The sequence below is a fragment of the Hesperophylax consimilis genome, chromosome 6 (genome assembly GCF_061612785.1).
Source record: "Hesperophylax consimilis isolate HC1 chromosome 6, BYU_Hcon_1.0, whole genome shotgun sequence".
NCBI classification, from domain to species: domain Eukaryota; kingdom Metazoa; phylum Arthropoda; class Insecta; order Trichoptera; family Limnephilidae; genus Hesperophylax; species Hesperophylax consimilis.
The window spans coordinates 36,962,235-36,979,145 of NC_142841.1; the positions used below are offsets into that span (position 1 = coordinate 36,962,235).

At 35.6% G+C, this 16,911-nt stretch overlaps 1 protein-coding gene across 4 annotated transcripts in view; it reads left to right on the forward strand.

Annotated features, from left to right (window-relative positions):
- The window catches only part of LOC149423306 (coronin-2B-like), a 37,337-nt gene extending 20,474 nt beyond the window's left edge, over positions 1-16,863 (forward strand). For all 4 annotated transcript variants that reach the window (XM_089632658.1, XM_089632659.1, XM_089632660.1 and 1 more), the window contains 3 exons: positions 883-1,058; positions 7,215-7,367; positions 13,914-16,863. In XM_089632658.1, coding sequence (XP_089488784.1) covers positions 883-1,058; positions 7,215-7,367; positions 13,914-14,036 — 452 coding nt within the window. In that variant the 3' untranslated portion in view covers positions 14,037-16,863. The remainder of the gene's footprint in view (positions 1-882; positions 1,059-7,214; positions 7,368-13,913) is intronic.
- The last annotated feature ends 48 nt before the right edge of the window (positions 16,864-16,911 follow it).

The window sequence follows — 16,911 nt, forward strand, 5'->3', positions numbered from 1 at the left end:
ATATTCAGAATATTTGTTAACCAAATAATAACTTTTGAAACGAATCACTCTGATACATGTTAAAAAAAATTGTTACAATAAATAGCTATGTATTGTTTTCTTGAACCTTTTCACAGCGATACCTGTAAATATGTGTATAAATACTAGTTAATTTTTTGTGATTAAGTGTTGGATTATTATGTTGTGTTGTGCTCCTTCTTCTTTAGCAAACGTTTCGGACAGTATTACAGTGGCCCTGATGATGGACACTGTAATGCTCTCCAAAACATTGGCTAAAGGAGTAGGAGGAAGCGCAACACGGCATAACCCAAAAATTAATCATAATAAAACTTTTAGCTGTGTAAATCTCAAATCATAACTACTTCATTTGTTCAATCTCTGTAAATTGTTAATAGCTAAGTAGTTTTAAGGTTTTTCGCCTATAGTTTTAAGTTATTTCCTAGTTTTGTACAGCGAACTTGAGGTGATAGATATTTGACCAAAATGGTACTATTAAAATTAGCCACGTACATAATATTATTACTATAACACAACTACTGAGTTTCTCAAAACAAAATATCTGTTGTATTTGCATTTGAGCGATTTGTTTAAAACATCTTTCATTTATAAAAATGTTTGGCTTGTTTGAGATGCTTATGATCATCTTATGATTTAATTATCCATTACGTCGACCTTTCACGGTATTTTGTAACAGTTAGCCCCGCTGATTGTTGCAGTTGGGACTTATGTGTAGTGTTCACATAAATAAAGCGGAATCCATGCAGGCAATTTACTGACAACAAAAACCTAAAATATATTATGTGTGTTAAAGGTTTGGAATAGACTTTCTTTAATTACACACTGCTGTTGTTTTATCTCTGTTGTGTTGGTACGTGTGTGCAGGGGTCAGTATCTCCACGCACAAGCCGCGTGTGTACAACAAGGAGGCGCCGGCCCTGCAGCCGCAGGACAACAACAACAAGAAGAAGTTCGCCTTCCTTAGCTGCGAGACGGTGCCAGACTACCGCCCGCTGCACTCCTGGCAGATGAGGAACGACGAGGACAACAACTCCGTGCAGGTGAGGAGAAAAGACCAAGCATGAATGACTTGCCGGATTACTCAATATTATGTACTCACATTTCAAACAACTTTTTAGACACTGTCCGTACACTTCGCTACTGAGATCACGAGATCCACATCGACACCAATCAATGTTGAATTCTCAAAACATCTAAACTGGAATGCTTACATAACCTCGCTCACATCCAAAGTGTCAACTGTAGCTGTCATTATTTGTCGACTGTTTTGTTCCTAGCATTGATCTAACAGCATTGAGTACACAGATTATTGCAAAGTGTCTGCCACAAGTGGTGGCATGTTTAAAGTCGAGTATCAGATATTTTTGATAGAACGGCCTAAGACTACACTTTTTAACCCCTCCGACATTTCGCGAACTTGAAGCTAAGATGTCTTAACCGAAATGTCAATTTCACGAAAACGTTGTCTTATTACCGCCTCACAATCAAAGCTCTATAAATGAAACATTACTGAACGGAGCCGAATAGTAAAAACTGTTTTAGAAAGGTTACAAAATAGGCTTTCAAATTGTTGTATCATAAATAAATATTAACATTTGTAAATATTTAAATTTAGAATGGAAACATGAAAAATAGGTTAAAAATGACTCACGTCATGTTTTTAGGTGAAAATGGTACTAAAATCACAGATTATGTAAACAAAAATATTTATTCTATTGTATATATGTGTAATAAACACTTTTATCACCTCATTTTTTTATCATTTCATATAAAAATATTTTATAAAAATTTAATATGTGAAGCGCGCGGCGCTACCGGCAGACATTTTGCGCGGATAAAAATTTTGTGTCAATTATGCGACTGTCAGCAGATTCCTGTTTTGTATTTCCATAGACAACTTGGTAGTGATGTGTAGCTTGATCTATAATCGACCTTTTAGTTTTTGTTTGAGGGATGTAACTAAAATAATAACGGAGTAAGAACGATTTCTATGGAGAGACACGCGTTGACGTGTAAACACGCTTATTGTACTTGACTGCTGTCGTATTTTTAACGCATATATCTGCTTACGTTGCTGAGGGGTTAAGAAAAAAAAAACTATCTTGTACGGTGACCAATGTAAAGAAAATGCCCTTAGAGTGATTGAATCACTTAACTGTGCTTATATAAAGTTGCCCAATTGCATAACAAATAATAATGGGAAACAGCAACGGTGCAAATACCATCTCAAGTATCGGGATTCCTTAGAAGTCCAAGTAAATCTGGCTTTCAAGAAACTGGGTGTCTGGTATAGGGCTAGTGGTTTCTTCAATATAGGCCAGTTGCTCACCCTATACAAATCTCAATAATAATTAATGGATTATTTCTATAGCGCCATTTCCATGAAAAAATTGAAATATACAATAATAATAATAATAATATTTGGCTAATTTATATAGCGCCGTTTTCGTGAGAAATCACCTCAAGGGCGCTGTACAAATATATTTCTTAAATAGTTAATACTAGAACTACTGACTTATCTCTAAGACTTATATCTAGTGACTTACGACTAAGGCCTATAACTAGTATCTTAACGACATATATACGAGTATTTACATATTTAGCAACTTACAACTAAAATTAATATTAACAATCTAATCTTACTCACGCCAGAAGAAGAAGGAAGTTCCATTATATTAGGATGTTTTATGGTTAGCTGGATATATATGTTAAATGAATGAAATTAGTGAATAAAATCAATCTTCAATCTTAAACGCATTTAGATGATTCATCTGCCAACAATTAAACCGATTGACTTGTTATGTTCCCGCTGATATTGTCCATTGTCCATTGGTAGGCAAGTTAATAGAAAAATTGAATAAACGGAATCGCTAGATAATGTAACAATTACAGTATAAAAAATGAAAAAAAAATATATTTGGATAGAATGACGAATTTATGGAAATGAGTGTCTGAAAAAGTGAGTTTTTAGTTTGGATCTAAATTCTGTTGGGCTGGTTATACATCTCAATTCCATAGGAAGTTTATTCCAAGCCTTAGGGCCGGATACTCCGAATGCACGATCACCAAACTTAGTGTTCGGATTTCGCTTAGGCTCTTTCAACCTTCCAATTGCAGATGATTTCGCTGATCTAAGACTTGACTGCCTTAGACCAGTATTTTCCGGAATGCATAGCTCAGTAATATACGGTGGCGCCATTTCGTTGATAGCTTTAAACACCATCCAGCATAGCTTGTACTGGATCCTTTCAGGACACTTCAGCCAGTGAAGATTTCGGAGGTGCTCCGAAATGTGCGAAAACTTGGGTACCCCGGTGATAAGCCTTGCTGCGGCGTTGAACACTGATTGTAGTTTATCAGTTTCGCATTTAGGAAGATTTGCATAAATGCCGTTGCAATAGTCAAGACGTGATACTATATATGAGTTCACAAGTAATTTAGTTGCCTCTGTTGAAAGGTTCCTACGAACTGACTTAAGTTGTCTAAGGTAGAAGAACCCCGTGCTAACGGTCTTATTTACCTGACTTTTTAAAGAAAGGTCTGAATCCAGATAAACTCCCAGAAGTTTGACGGTTGTTTTAGCAGTTACGTCGTTGCCGGAAATAGCGATTGGTGAGTTTTCTATTAAATGTTGGCGTCTATGTGTGGCTGCCCAGAGAAACTCCGTTTTTGAAGGATTTAGCTTAAGTTTATTTGAGGACATCCAGAGATTGATTGCTTCTAGACACTCAGCTGTGCGAATTTTTAGGCCGTCGATCTCATTTGGTGAGCAGTAAAAGTATATTTGCTGATCGTCAGCATAACAGTGAGATAAAAGACCAAATGACTCGATAATTTTTGCGACGTCATTTGTAAAAAGAATGAAGAGAAGTGGACCCAAAACGGATCCCTGGGGTACCCCTGAAGAGAGTTTTGTGAAGTTGGACTGTTTATTTCCAACCTTTACTGCTTGCGAGCGATTGGATAGATAGGATTCTAGCCAATATTTGATGTTAGAATGTAAACCAAACGTTACTTCTAGTCTCTTAATGAGAAAGTCGTGGTCAATGGTATCAAATGCAGCGCTCATATCCAAAAGTGAAATAAGTGCTAACTTACCTGACTCTATGGCAAGGGTTATATCTGACAGGACACGAAGTAATCCGGTTTCTGTTGAGTGGAACCTCCTATATGCAGATTGACGATTGGTGATTAATTTATTCAGATTTAAGTGGGAGATTATTTGAGAAGCCACAATTTTTTCTAGGAGTTTAGCTACGAAAGGCAGATTTGATACAGGTCGATAATTACCCAGGTTGTCAGCATTAAGTTGTGGTTTTTTAATAATTGGAGTAACTACAGCAGACTTAAGTGGCTCCGGGAAGTCACCTGTGCTTAGGGACTTATTAAACACGTGAACTAGGAAAGGGGATAACACACTGCAACATTTCTTGAGAAGCCACGTTGGGATAGGGTCAAGAGTACATTGTTTGTTTGGCGAACTAAGGATCAACTTTCCTACTTCTTCCAGCGTTGTAGGTTCAAAAGATGACAGTATCCTTGTGGAATTGGCTGTAAATCTTGGCGGAGGGGCAGAAGATGTGGAGGCGCATATGGTTTCTATTTTTTCACAGAAAAACTTAGAGAAAGCCTGCGGTGTAATTTCTGTAGCAGTTGGAACAGTATTACCAGCGATGATAGTTTTGACCGAGTTCCAGAGACGTCGTGGATTTTTCCGCTCAGAGTCAATTTTATTGATCCAATAATCTGATCTTTTGGCACTTATTCTGCTTCTGTACTCATTTTGTGCATTTATCCACTCATCTCGTGTAGTAACATCGGGGTTTCTTCTGTATGACCTCTCTAGTTTCCTCATTCGCCTTTTCTGGCTTCGGCACTCTTCGTCGAACCAGCCGTCAGACTTCCGAACTTTCCGCGTTTTCGAGGTGGTTGGAGCATATTTTATTAATAAATTTGAAAGAGTGGTGTTATACTCCTCGATGAGATCTGTCGTCGTCTTAATTTCCCAGTTGCTTTCTTTGCATAGAGAAGAATTTTTGAGATCTTCAAGGAAATTTTCGAAATTAAATTTACGCCATTCCCTCGATTCTATTGTTTTATATGACACTTTTGGCGGGTTGAAATGAATTTCGGTGCGGACAAGTCGATGATCTGATAAGCCTATAATATCACAGACTTTAGCGATCAGTGGTGGGCTATTACACATGGATACAAAAATGTCTATAATTCCACCAGCATCATGAGTTGGTTCGTTGACCCATTGCCGGAGTCCAAAACTATCCAGTAAGTCGATGAATTTGATAGCGTTGGGATGTCTCGCGCTCGAGGTGAATATTTATATCACCCGTGATGATGAGAGTTTCGGAAAGACCCACTGCCCATTCCAAAAAACACAAAAACTCCTTAAAAAATTCTACACATATCGTTTTCGAACCGGGTCGGTACAGTGTTAATAGTATAAATGACGATCCCGCAGAAGAAACACGGCAGCCAATGTACTCAAATGTACTGAATGTACCATTTTCGACCCTGGTAAGCCGCAGTCCTTGTCGGGCTATTATCACGACACCCCTATGATTTACATGTGATATATTATTAGAGTGTTCCGTAGCTCTGGGTCGAGCCTGCTCCAGAACGACATACCCAAGAGCTTGAAGTCTTTTGACTGAATATGATTCACTGTTTTCATGCCAGCTTTCTGTGATGGTGAGTATGTGGAGTTTTTGATCTTTAAAAACATCATCCACCTCCTCTAACTTGTTGTTCAGAGAACGTGCGTTCCAGGAACCCACCGCAAGCCGCCTGCTTCTAAAATTCACATGCCGTTCTGATCGAATTTTATTCAAGTTCAGATTGTCACATTTATCAGAATCGCATAGGGCTTCAGAAGCTAGGATGCTCCGTTTGTCAGTTGGTATGACCACTTGAATACCCTGTTCTGATAGAGAGTTAATATTATTAGAGTTATTATTAGTTTTAAAGTCTTGTTCCTTCCTGCATAGATATTTTTTCCTGTTTTGTCCTCCACGACAACCCCGGTACCTAGCTTTCACATTTGGGTCACGCACAAGGTTGTACAAGGTTACTTTTGCGGCAACCAGAGGGTCCAACAATACACGTTTATTTTTAAAACTTAATAGTGTTGCCCGATTATACACAATAGTAGTGTTTATATTATGCATTGCATAACAAAGTAAACATCGTAAATCACTGCACTACAAACTGAACACTTGGGATTAGTTGCTGGGTCCAGCCACGTGCGGTATGCACATGTGTCCAGTTGACCATCGGATGGAAGCGGATTGTGTTTTAAGAAACGAGAGTTTTTAAAATAATATATGAGTTATTTTATTAAAAGTTCAATTAAGCTAGAAACTGCGATATTAAAATTATTTTGTTTATGTACACTTAACCTAAAAATGATTACGGTTATTTTTAGATATTTACACAATTTAACAAACAAGGACTTCCCAATATTTTCAAAATATTTCTAGGAGCGATAGAAAAAAGCAGCCGGCAAGCTTCGAGAGCGCCAGATAGATTGCAGCATTTGTCTTTCCTTGCCATATGACACCATTTTTTTAAACATTAATTCCTCACAGGAGGCCTTGAGAAAAATTATTTCCCTTAGGGATTATGTCATCTTTGGGGACGCTGTGTGGAGTGTCTTTTTGAGAAGAGGAAGGAGTGTAATGTAGGAGGGAGGAAACACAGAGGCCAGCATTATTCCACAGCTGAGCTTTTGAAATCAAGAACGAGTCGTAGAAACAACCCATTCTCATGTGACAAATGTCAACTGTGTACAACTGTTGGGCACGCGTTTTGCATGTTTCCCGACTGTGCACCGGTGCTGAAGGGATCAATAAAGCTAGTTTCTCAGGGTATCTTTAATTAAAATACCGGTAGAACAAGGACAACATTCCCATCAGGCGCCTGTGATCTAAAGATTGTAATCCATTTGTAAAGATAGGAGAATCAATCAAACGGACAGCGCGGTTCTGCACAGAGTCTTCTCTCACAGAGTCACAGTTTCAAAATCATGCCAAATTTAATGGTGGGGCGCACTTGCAATTTGTATAGGGTTAGCAGTTGTGTACGTACTATTAAAATATCTGCAGGCAATGTACATTCCACCTGTCCATTATACATTTGACATAAAATTAAATTTCATAGTGATAAAGTTCCTCTGTTTCCAGGTGACAGAGAAGAGCCAGAAGACCAGCGCCAACCAGGCCACCAAGTTCCACCGCCTGCAGCAGATGTTTGGGGCCCAGCCGGTGGGCGGCGAGGAGCAAGTGCCCCTGTACCGACAGATTAATCAGGGAGACGTCTTCTCCACCGAGAATGAGGTCAGACTACTTACCCTTACCGCTTATGTCCTCCTAGTACAAAGGTTTTTTTTTTTTTTTGTATTAGGCAATTCACCCTAAAAAGAGTGCTATGTGCCGTTAAAATTAGGGGAGATGGTTATAATTTTATGGGAAATCTATACGGGAATAGGAAATCTCAAATATTGAAGTCATTCAAGTCTATGAACTTGTATAGAACTGAGAAAATGCGAGAATTGTTAAGAGAAAGTAAATAAAGAATACTAAGGGGAGATTGGTGGGTGATTTTTATAAGTAAACGATAAATGCCTTTGAAAGATGAATGATTTTTACAATTAAAGAAAACATGATCAAGAGTCTCATTTTCCATGCCGCACTGGCAGAGTGGACTATCTAGGACCCGGATTTTAAACAAATGGGATGCAATGGAGCAATGACCAATTCTCATTCTCGAGATACAGGAAATAAATCTTTTGGATTTTTTCTTGCCGTGGAACCAAGGTTTACTTGGTATATGATTTTGTATTTTCCAGCATAAAAAGCACCAGTTCGGGTTTTCGTATTAGACCAATTTTCTTCCCAGGAGCGAATCATATTGGATTTAAGAATTGGGATGACGTCAGAGATAGGAATTCTAAAATCTAAAGGATTAGAGCCAGAAATTGTTCCAAGTTTAGCTAGAGAATCGGCTTTCTCGTTTCCCTCAATTCCCAAATGGCCAGGGACCCAAACCAATATTGTCTCGAAATTTAATTCATTTAAAGATTTAAGGGTGTTTCTGATATTATAAATAATATAGTCTTCTGGTTTATGGATATTTGAGGAAATTTTCAACACTGCGCTTAGTGAGTCAGTGCACAGTAAGGCTCGTCGAATATTGAAAAGCTGGATTTGGCTCAAAGCTTGTTCAATTGCGAAGCATTCTGCAGTAAATATAGAAATTTCTTTAGGCAATTTATAAGACAAATCTAAATCGAATTCGGGAATGTGTACCGCAGCTCCACAATCTTTGTTATCAGACTTAGAACCATCTGTGTAAATGAGTGAAAATTCTGGAAACTTAGAAGATGTAATGTTTTTAAATTTTTCCTCAACATTTTGATTAGATGAGGTTAAAATATCAGTTCGGAAGTCTGAAGTTATAACATTGGGGATATAATTGATAGAATCAAATGGGATAGTGAAAATAGGAAGGATAGGATCTTTTTGTAGATTTTGGAGGGAAGAGGACAGAGATTTGAATGAAAGAAAACTTTTTAGAAGGAGAGGAAGTCGATTTTTATCTGTCGATCTTTTTTCGTTATTTAAGTTATTGAACAAATAATCAAGGCTTTGTTCTAAAGGGTGACGCGATACAGAAAAAGATTTAAAAATATATTTATCAGCCAGGAATTGTCTCCTCAGAATTAAGGGGGGATCAACACATTCTACCTGGAGAGAATTAATTGGAGAAGATTTCATCGCTCCAATAATTATTCTGAGCGCTTTCGACTGAATTCTTTCAAGTTTTTTGTCCAAATATTTAGGAAGAGGATCGAAAAGAAATGTTCCATAATCCAAATGGCTTCGCACTAGAGCACCATACATTAATTTAAGAGTAGTAGGATGAGATCCCCACCACACTCTGGAAACAGCTCGCATAATATTTAGCCCCTTTTCACACTTAGCCGAAATGTTCTGAATATGCGGGAGCCAGGAAAGTTTATGATCCAAAAGTAGTCCAAGAAATTTAATTTGCTTAACGATTTGAAGAGGGACATTATCAAAGCAGACAGAAAAGGGGGGTATTTTTCTTTTGCGCGTAAAAGCCACTACTTTGGTTTTAGACGTAGCTAAATTCATCCCATTTGTCAACAACCAAACTTTAATATTATGTAAAGCCAAATTCAATTCCTTCGCAGCGCGCGATAGATTTTTGTGTGATAAATATATAAGGAAATCATCAGCAAAATAAAGTCGCTTGATAGATGAAGGAATTACATTGTCTAAATCACTTATATATATATTAAATAATAATGGACTGATTACGGACCCCTGAGGTAACCCCTTCCATAGTTTGCGATTTATCGTTTTTGAGGAAAAGTGGATAATAATGGATCTGTCTGTTAGTAAATTAATAATAAATTGAACTAGTTTTAAGGGAATTTTTATTTTAATTAATTTTTCTTTCAAAATGTTAATTAATACATCGTCGTAAGCTGACGAAAGATCAAGAAATGTGGCCAGAGTGCAAGAATTAAGGGACTGAGATATACGGATGTCTGTTGTTAATACACTTAAATTATCTATGGTTGATTTCTTTTTCCGGAAGCCATATTGATTAGGAGAGATAATTCTGTTATTTTCAACAAACCATTCCAATCTGTTCTTTATCAAGTGTTCTGCTACTTTCATTAAACACGACGAAAGAGCAATAGGACGATAGGATGAGATTTCAGATGGATTTTTGCCAGGTTTTAAAATCGGAAGAATTTTTTGAACTTTCCAGACTTCAGGAATAAATCCCGTTTCGAACATGTAATTAATTAGGGATAAAAAATATTCAACCGACATGTCTGAGAATGCTTTAATGAAACTATATAAGATTCCATCAGGGCCAGGAGAAGAGTCTGGAAGGGAATTTATTACTCGATTTAATTCACTTACTCAGAAAGGAGAGTCCAGCCAGCTAGAGTGAGATGGATAAGAAATAAAGGAAGGCATTTCCTCACATCTGGCAACTGACGGAGGAGCTATCTTATCAGCAAAACCTATAATAATTTCTTCTGGAATATGTTTGGAACGCTGGGGAGTATATTATGACGAACCGAATTTTTTTAAATTGGACCATACGGATGACTGGGGAGATTCAGGAGACAAGAGTTCACAGAATTTTCGCCATCCAGACCGCTTTTTGTTTTTCAAAACGCGTTTCGCTTCTGCCTGGGCGCGTTTCACAGAAAGGTAATTTTCGAAAGACATACATTTACGGAAAATGGAAATTGCTTCTCTTCTGGATTTAACGACACTAGTGCATTCTTCATCCCACCATGGGGTGGAATGTTTTATCTTAATGTTTACATTACGTTTTTTAAGTGTTTTTTCTGCAGCTTTTATTATCATGTTAGGAAATAATTCACATTGTAAACTAGTGTTGACAAGGGAAGACTTAGATGCTTGAACAATGGAGTCTAATTCTGAAGAAAAATTTCTCCAATTCGCGTCTTTCGTTTTAAATTTAAAACTATTGTTTATCGAAAAGGAATGCGTGGAAGATAGATGGTGGAAGGTAATTATTATAGGAAAATGGTCACTGGAAAGTGGATCTTTAAGAATGTTCCAAGAACATATGGGAATCACCGAAGATGAGCAAAGAGATAAATCGACTGCACTTTTCCGATGTTGAGGGGCAGTGAAACGAGTTGGAGATCCATCATTTAGAATACATAAATTATAGGTATCCATAAATTCTAATAGATTATGGCCAGAACGGTTTGTTAACTCACTGCCCCAAGAAGGAGAATGAGCATTGAAGTCCCCAAGTATCATATACGGGGGACGAATCTGGGATATAAATGTTGACCATTCGTTTTCAAGAAAAATTGTAGAGGGAGGGATATATATTGATAGTAATGTAATATCAGATACAACAGCTGCTACTATCTGAAAATTATTGGGGAGAGTGTTGAAAATAATTTGTTTAAAAGGGATAGAATTATGTATAATAAGAGCAGTGCCACCTTTGCCATCCAGTCTATCATGTCTTAGACAATGATATCCAGGAATCTTAAATTGGTATGAGGGTTTTAACCACGTTTCGGAGACGGCAGCAACTGAAATATTATGTTCATCAAGTAACTGTACAAGATCAATTTTGTTGGCGAATAGACTTCTACTATTCCATTGAAGTATTTTGCTCAGTTGCGGATACATCGGGAAGGATAGAGAGTAAAGATTTCATATAATCGGCAGCGTTGGACGGTACTTTATTGTTATTTGAAAGGATCGTAATTAATAGGGTAATTAAAGTTTAAATAAAAGAAGAATTTTCAATCATGACTTTAGGTAAGATATCGGAAGTGGAACAGTTTTTTAAGGCAGTCCCATTGGGAGCCTGGGATTTATTATTCCCATTCGGGTTAAGTAAAAGATCATTATGTAGTTTTTTATCGAAAGAAGGAATAAATTTTGGATTAGATTTTATCGGTTTGAAAATTGTTTCTTTGTGGGAAGATGATAGAGGGGATTTAGGGGAAGAAAAATGAAAGATAGAAGCGTTAGACGTTATCTCTGCAAAAGATTTTTTCGTAGGAGAGAATAATTTAGAAGCCTGAAAGTAGGAAATGTTGTCTGCAGCCATTGACTGTTTGATATTTCTCTGTCTAGATAACTCTGGACAGGCCACACTAACAGCAGTATGGTTGCCCTTACAATTAATACAAATAGGGTTATTCGTTGTATTTTGACACTGTTCAAAGAGATGATCCTCTCCGCAATGGAAACAACGAGGAGGGGAACGACAAATAGGTTTTGAATGGCCAAAACGGCAACAGTTGAAACATTGGATCGTCGGGAATCTGTATACTTCAACGGGAAGAGCGTTATAATAAATAAATACACAGGATGGTAATGTTTGACCTTCAAAAGTAATAACAACGGATTGGGAAGGTTTCCATATAGTGGTGCCGGTGGAAGTATCCTTGAAATTCAAACGACGTGCTTTTAAAACTTTTGGAGTTAATTGAGAGTCATTAAGAGCGTCTACTATTTCTGTTTCTGATAGATCGGTTGGGATACCTCTTACTCTGCCCATTCTGGTTAAATTGAAAGTAGGTATGAAAGATTTAAATTTATTATTTGAAAGAGAACCTATTTTTTTAACAAAATCATTAGCTAATGTGGCGGATTTAAATTCTATGGATAGTTTGTATCGACCTTCCGGTTTTATTGATCCATTTATAATACCGAGGTTATTGAGTTTTGAGCTAAAAATAAATTTACCGAAATCCAGGGGATGAATTATTTTCCCCTGTTCAGTCCTTTGGACATTAACAATAAATGGAGCTGAAGATGAAATAGAATACAGAAGCTCAATGGCTTTTGCTTCTGTAGGAATGGTATCATTATAACTTCCATGAGAGATTGGGGATTCGTTTGTTTGTGAAAGAGATTTAATTTTAGGAGGTACATTAAGACAAAGCGGAGGTCGTCGTTTTCGGGAAGGAATGGTTACAGAAGCTTGGGAATCATCAGAATCGTAGACTTCTGCAATATTAGAAATGGACTCAGGGTCAGGAGGTCGATTTTCATCCTCCTCCATTTCAACAAATTTAAAAAAATGAAACAATAAATACTATTTATGAAATAATAAATGATAGAAATAATACACGCAACTGCGTCGCAAACTAATAATAGAAACAAAAATAATGAATACGAAAATGTAACAATAAATAAATCTTATCTGTACGCCGCGCCGCCGTCAGTCAGCCGTCAAACACAGAGCACTGGAAGTAAACACGACTGCACACTACCGAGGTTCGGTGACTACTCAGTACAAAGGTTAATGGATTATGCTGTTCTGTTTGCAAATTTCAATCTTCTTTTTGATATTTTGTCCCTTAACCTCTCAGGCTTCTGGAATATTAACCATTATATTTCTTAAAGACTCTATCAGAAGGTCTGAGAATTTGTGTGTATTTCTGCTTTGCAGTAAAATCCAAATAATTGGAATATTTCTGAACACTTCTGAAAACTAACAAATATTTTTGAAAGCTGATATAAGTTTTCAAATTTTATTGTTAGAAATACTTTTGATTTTTTTCAGTCACAGCAAACACAAAAATCTCGAGCCGCCACTAATAAACAAAATTAAATTTTCATTGAGATAAAAATGAAATCTGATAAAGACCTAAAAATCAGAAACGAAAAAACCATTTACGATGTTCATATTTCTTCTTTTCGAAAATGGCCCAAAAATATCCGTCAAATATCTTGATTTTGTTCCCTAAATTTACATGCTTAATTACGCCACCTAATATTGTGTTATTAATTTTATTTTAATTTGCTTTAATATCTTATTTGTATTTTAATTTCTTTATAGTAAGTAATGTCCAGTTAATAAATCAACAGAAGAGACCGGTAGTAAAATAACTCTGAAATGAAATTACAATGCTGAGTACCTACATAATGACTTATTCCGTACGGCATCTTTGTTTGAAAAAAATTGTAAATGTACTTTTAAAGTGCCTATGTGGTATATATTTTTTAATTTTCATTCTCACGAAAAAGCAAACACAATGTTTGCACATAATGGCAAATGGCATTGTAAATGCACGATTTTTTTAAACAGAATCCAGCATTGATAAGTGTATAAATGTAATATTCGAAAATGGGTACAAGATCGAGGACGATTGAGGCAAGTAGCCTCATACACACATATTCACTATCATGCTGTCTCGTTCATACTCGGTTATCTCTTTTATACAATTAGACCTACGTTCCCTTACAGTTACAGATACTACTTATTAATGTATGTGGACAAAACTCTTGCTTGATTGCATTATTATTATTATCTTTTTTTATTTATAGCTTCGTTTGGCCTTTAATCGCCAAGGAGACGAGCTGCGCATAGCCAAGAAACAACTCCTCAACAGTCAGCAGAGGATCAGGGAACTGGAGCAGCAGCTCTCCCGGCTGCAGGCCACCTCCTAGACCACCCCGGCTGCCATATCTCCACAACCAGCCAAGCAGCTACCGTAGAACCCACAGATCATAGAAACAGAGGGAGATACGGCAGTATACGAGTCCACTGTCGTCGAGCTAAGACAAAACAGCATAGACTATCAAAACTGCGGAACTATTGAAAGTCAACGGTTTGATGTTTAGGTAGGAGAGCTGGCAACACTTGTTCATGCGATTTCATTCTAATAGTGGTTCATGGCCCATCTTTCTTATTTCTATTATCTATAGTAGAACCCATCTTCATGTTTCTCTAGTCTTTTGGTCAGGAAAAGCCAATGAATTCAGAAAATAAACGGGGTCACAATGGAATGGCGAAATAAGACAAGGCGTTATTTATAAATCGATTTTATCTACCAAATTCTGCAAGCTTATCAATTTAAAATATCTTTATTTTGGTTCCAATGTGAAAAAATAGAACCAACACCTATTCTTTTATCAGGTTCTCTTTCGTCACTGTTCTATTTTATCCGGTTACACTTTATTTTAATTTATCCAAATTATTGGTAATTTTTTTTTTACCAAATTTTTTACAATTACATAATCAAATTGATACAAAAAATTAATGTGCTGTGAAACATTCCATTTTGATGCACACATTACACATTCCTGGCAAATAAAAAAAAAAACGCACAAATTTTGTTTAGATCTCATATAAATTCTGTTCTGTAGCAACCAATTAATGTTTAAGAATTTTTTTATGAAATCGAATAAAATTATAATTGTAGTTAATAAAATTGCTGAAAGCAGCATAATGCCATTTATTCTATAATTTCATGACATTGAAATAATTATTCTAGCATGATTTTGACATTTATTTACTTTACTGTCATCCATTTTTTGATTTATTTTAATACAATGATATTAATATGCATTCCATTCAAGGATACAATTCTTAAATTACATAAATCATGAAGTATCGATTGCAGTCAAACTGCAATGTCATTTAGGCGGCCATTCCATTATGGAATTTTAATTATTATTATAATTATCATTTATTCACATCACAATATCTTAAAATAATTTCTTTCTTAATCGCTGTACCATTGATTGTATGATATATTATGTGTTGTAAAATATTTTTTGTACGTATATTTAGTTGTGTTATGTTAGTTGTATAATTATATTTTAATTGTAATAATTAGTTAATCTTCCTGAAACTTCAAATGTTATTTTTAAGACCGGGCACAACATAATAACTATATTTTTTAATGAAATAAGATTAATTATATTCTATTGTCCATAAAAAAAAACACTAATAAGACTTTCAAACATATTTAGTGAGGAAAATCTTCTTAGAAAGTACCTGTCAAAGTATCACTTTACAAATAGAACATTTTCAAACATGCAACGAGGTTAATCTACTTAGACAGTCCTGACAAAGTAACACTTAAAAATAGAAAGCTTTCAAACATGCAGCGAGTAAAATCTACTTAGAAAGTATCTGGCAAAGTAACACTTTAAAAATAGAACACTTTCAAACATACAGCGAGGAAAATCTATTTAGAAAGTACCTGTCAATGTATCACTTTATAAATAGAACATTTTCAAACATACAGCGAGGTTAATCTACTTAGAAAGTATCTGACAAAGTAACACTTAAGAAATAGAACACTTTCAAACATACAGTGAGGAAAATCTACCTGTAACACTTTCAAACATTATTATATGTAGTGAGAAAAATCTACTTAGGCCCCGTGTATCAGTATTTTTTGTAATGGTATCACTTGCCAGGGCTCCTACCAGGGAGCAACTTGAAAGAAGTAAATATCTCAGCAAGGATAGGGACTGACTGATATACGGCACCTTAGAAGTGCCTACCCCAATATTATAGATAATAATCGCACATGTTATGTCATATGTCCCGGCATATTTTCCTGCATTATTGTGTGTCAGTCCAAAGAGTCAGCGTTGTGTATCATATCAATGGTTCTATTTTTTGTTTTTATTTATTCAAAGATTTAGTTTATATCATGCTATTATTACTGATTTATTTTGTTTGGAAAATATTATCTATTTTCTCAGAAGACTTATTTTTGTGTTCAATAAATTGTTTATAAATATCCAATCTTGTAAATGAATTCTACCAACAGATGAAACATGTAGATTTTTAACCTTTGACATTGTCGTTATAATGTTTATTCCTTGGTATATTTTATTATAATGATTTGTATTTTTGTTGGAATTGATGTAAAATATAATATGAAATGTATTTTTATGCAGCAGCTTCGCAACGCAGCAATAGTGACTAAGCAAAAATTTTAAAGCTGATTTTTATAGTTGGAGAAATATTTTTACATATACTCGGCGTTGTTAGTGTTAAGCTTACGTAATAATGTGAAGATATAACGTCGAACAGTCGTGCATTTACATGTTTCTGTTACTATTTCACTATTGAATGATAATAATAATTGGATAACTTGTATAGCGCCGTTTTTGTGGAAAATCACCTCAAGGGCACTGTAAATCAGTTCATTCAGATTGAGATCCGAACTTGCATAGTGAAATGCGTTACTGAATTGCATTGTACTGGGAAATAAAAAAATTATTTTCAAAACTTTTATTTTGCCAAGTGTACGTATTATGAATGTTTGCTATTTGATATTATTAGATCAGATTCAGACGAGGTGGATTTGTTTGCAGTTTCATTTGTATCTGCATTATTTCAAAAAGTTTTTTTTTAGTACAATTTCTAACTACATATTCATTGAAGAAGATGTCGGCTAGATGCATCCAAAATATCAACCTTTTTTTTTTTAATTATCGAAGAACTAAAAAACATTTTTTTTTTTTATCTGGTTATGAGATGACGTCAAATGCAGACGAATCTGCCTCGTCTGAACATTTG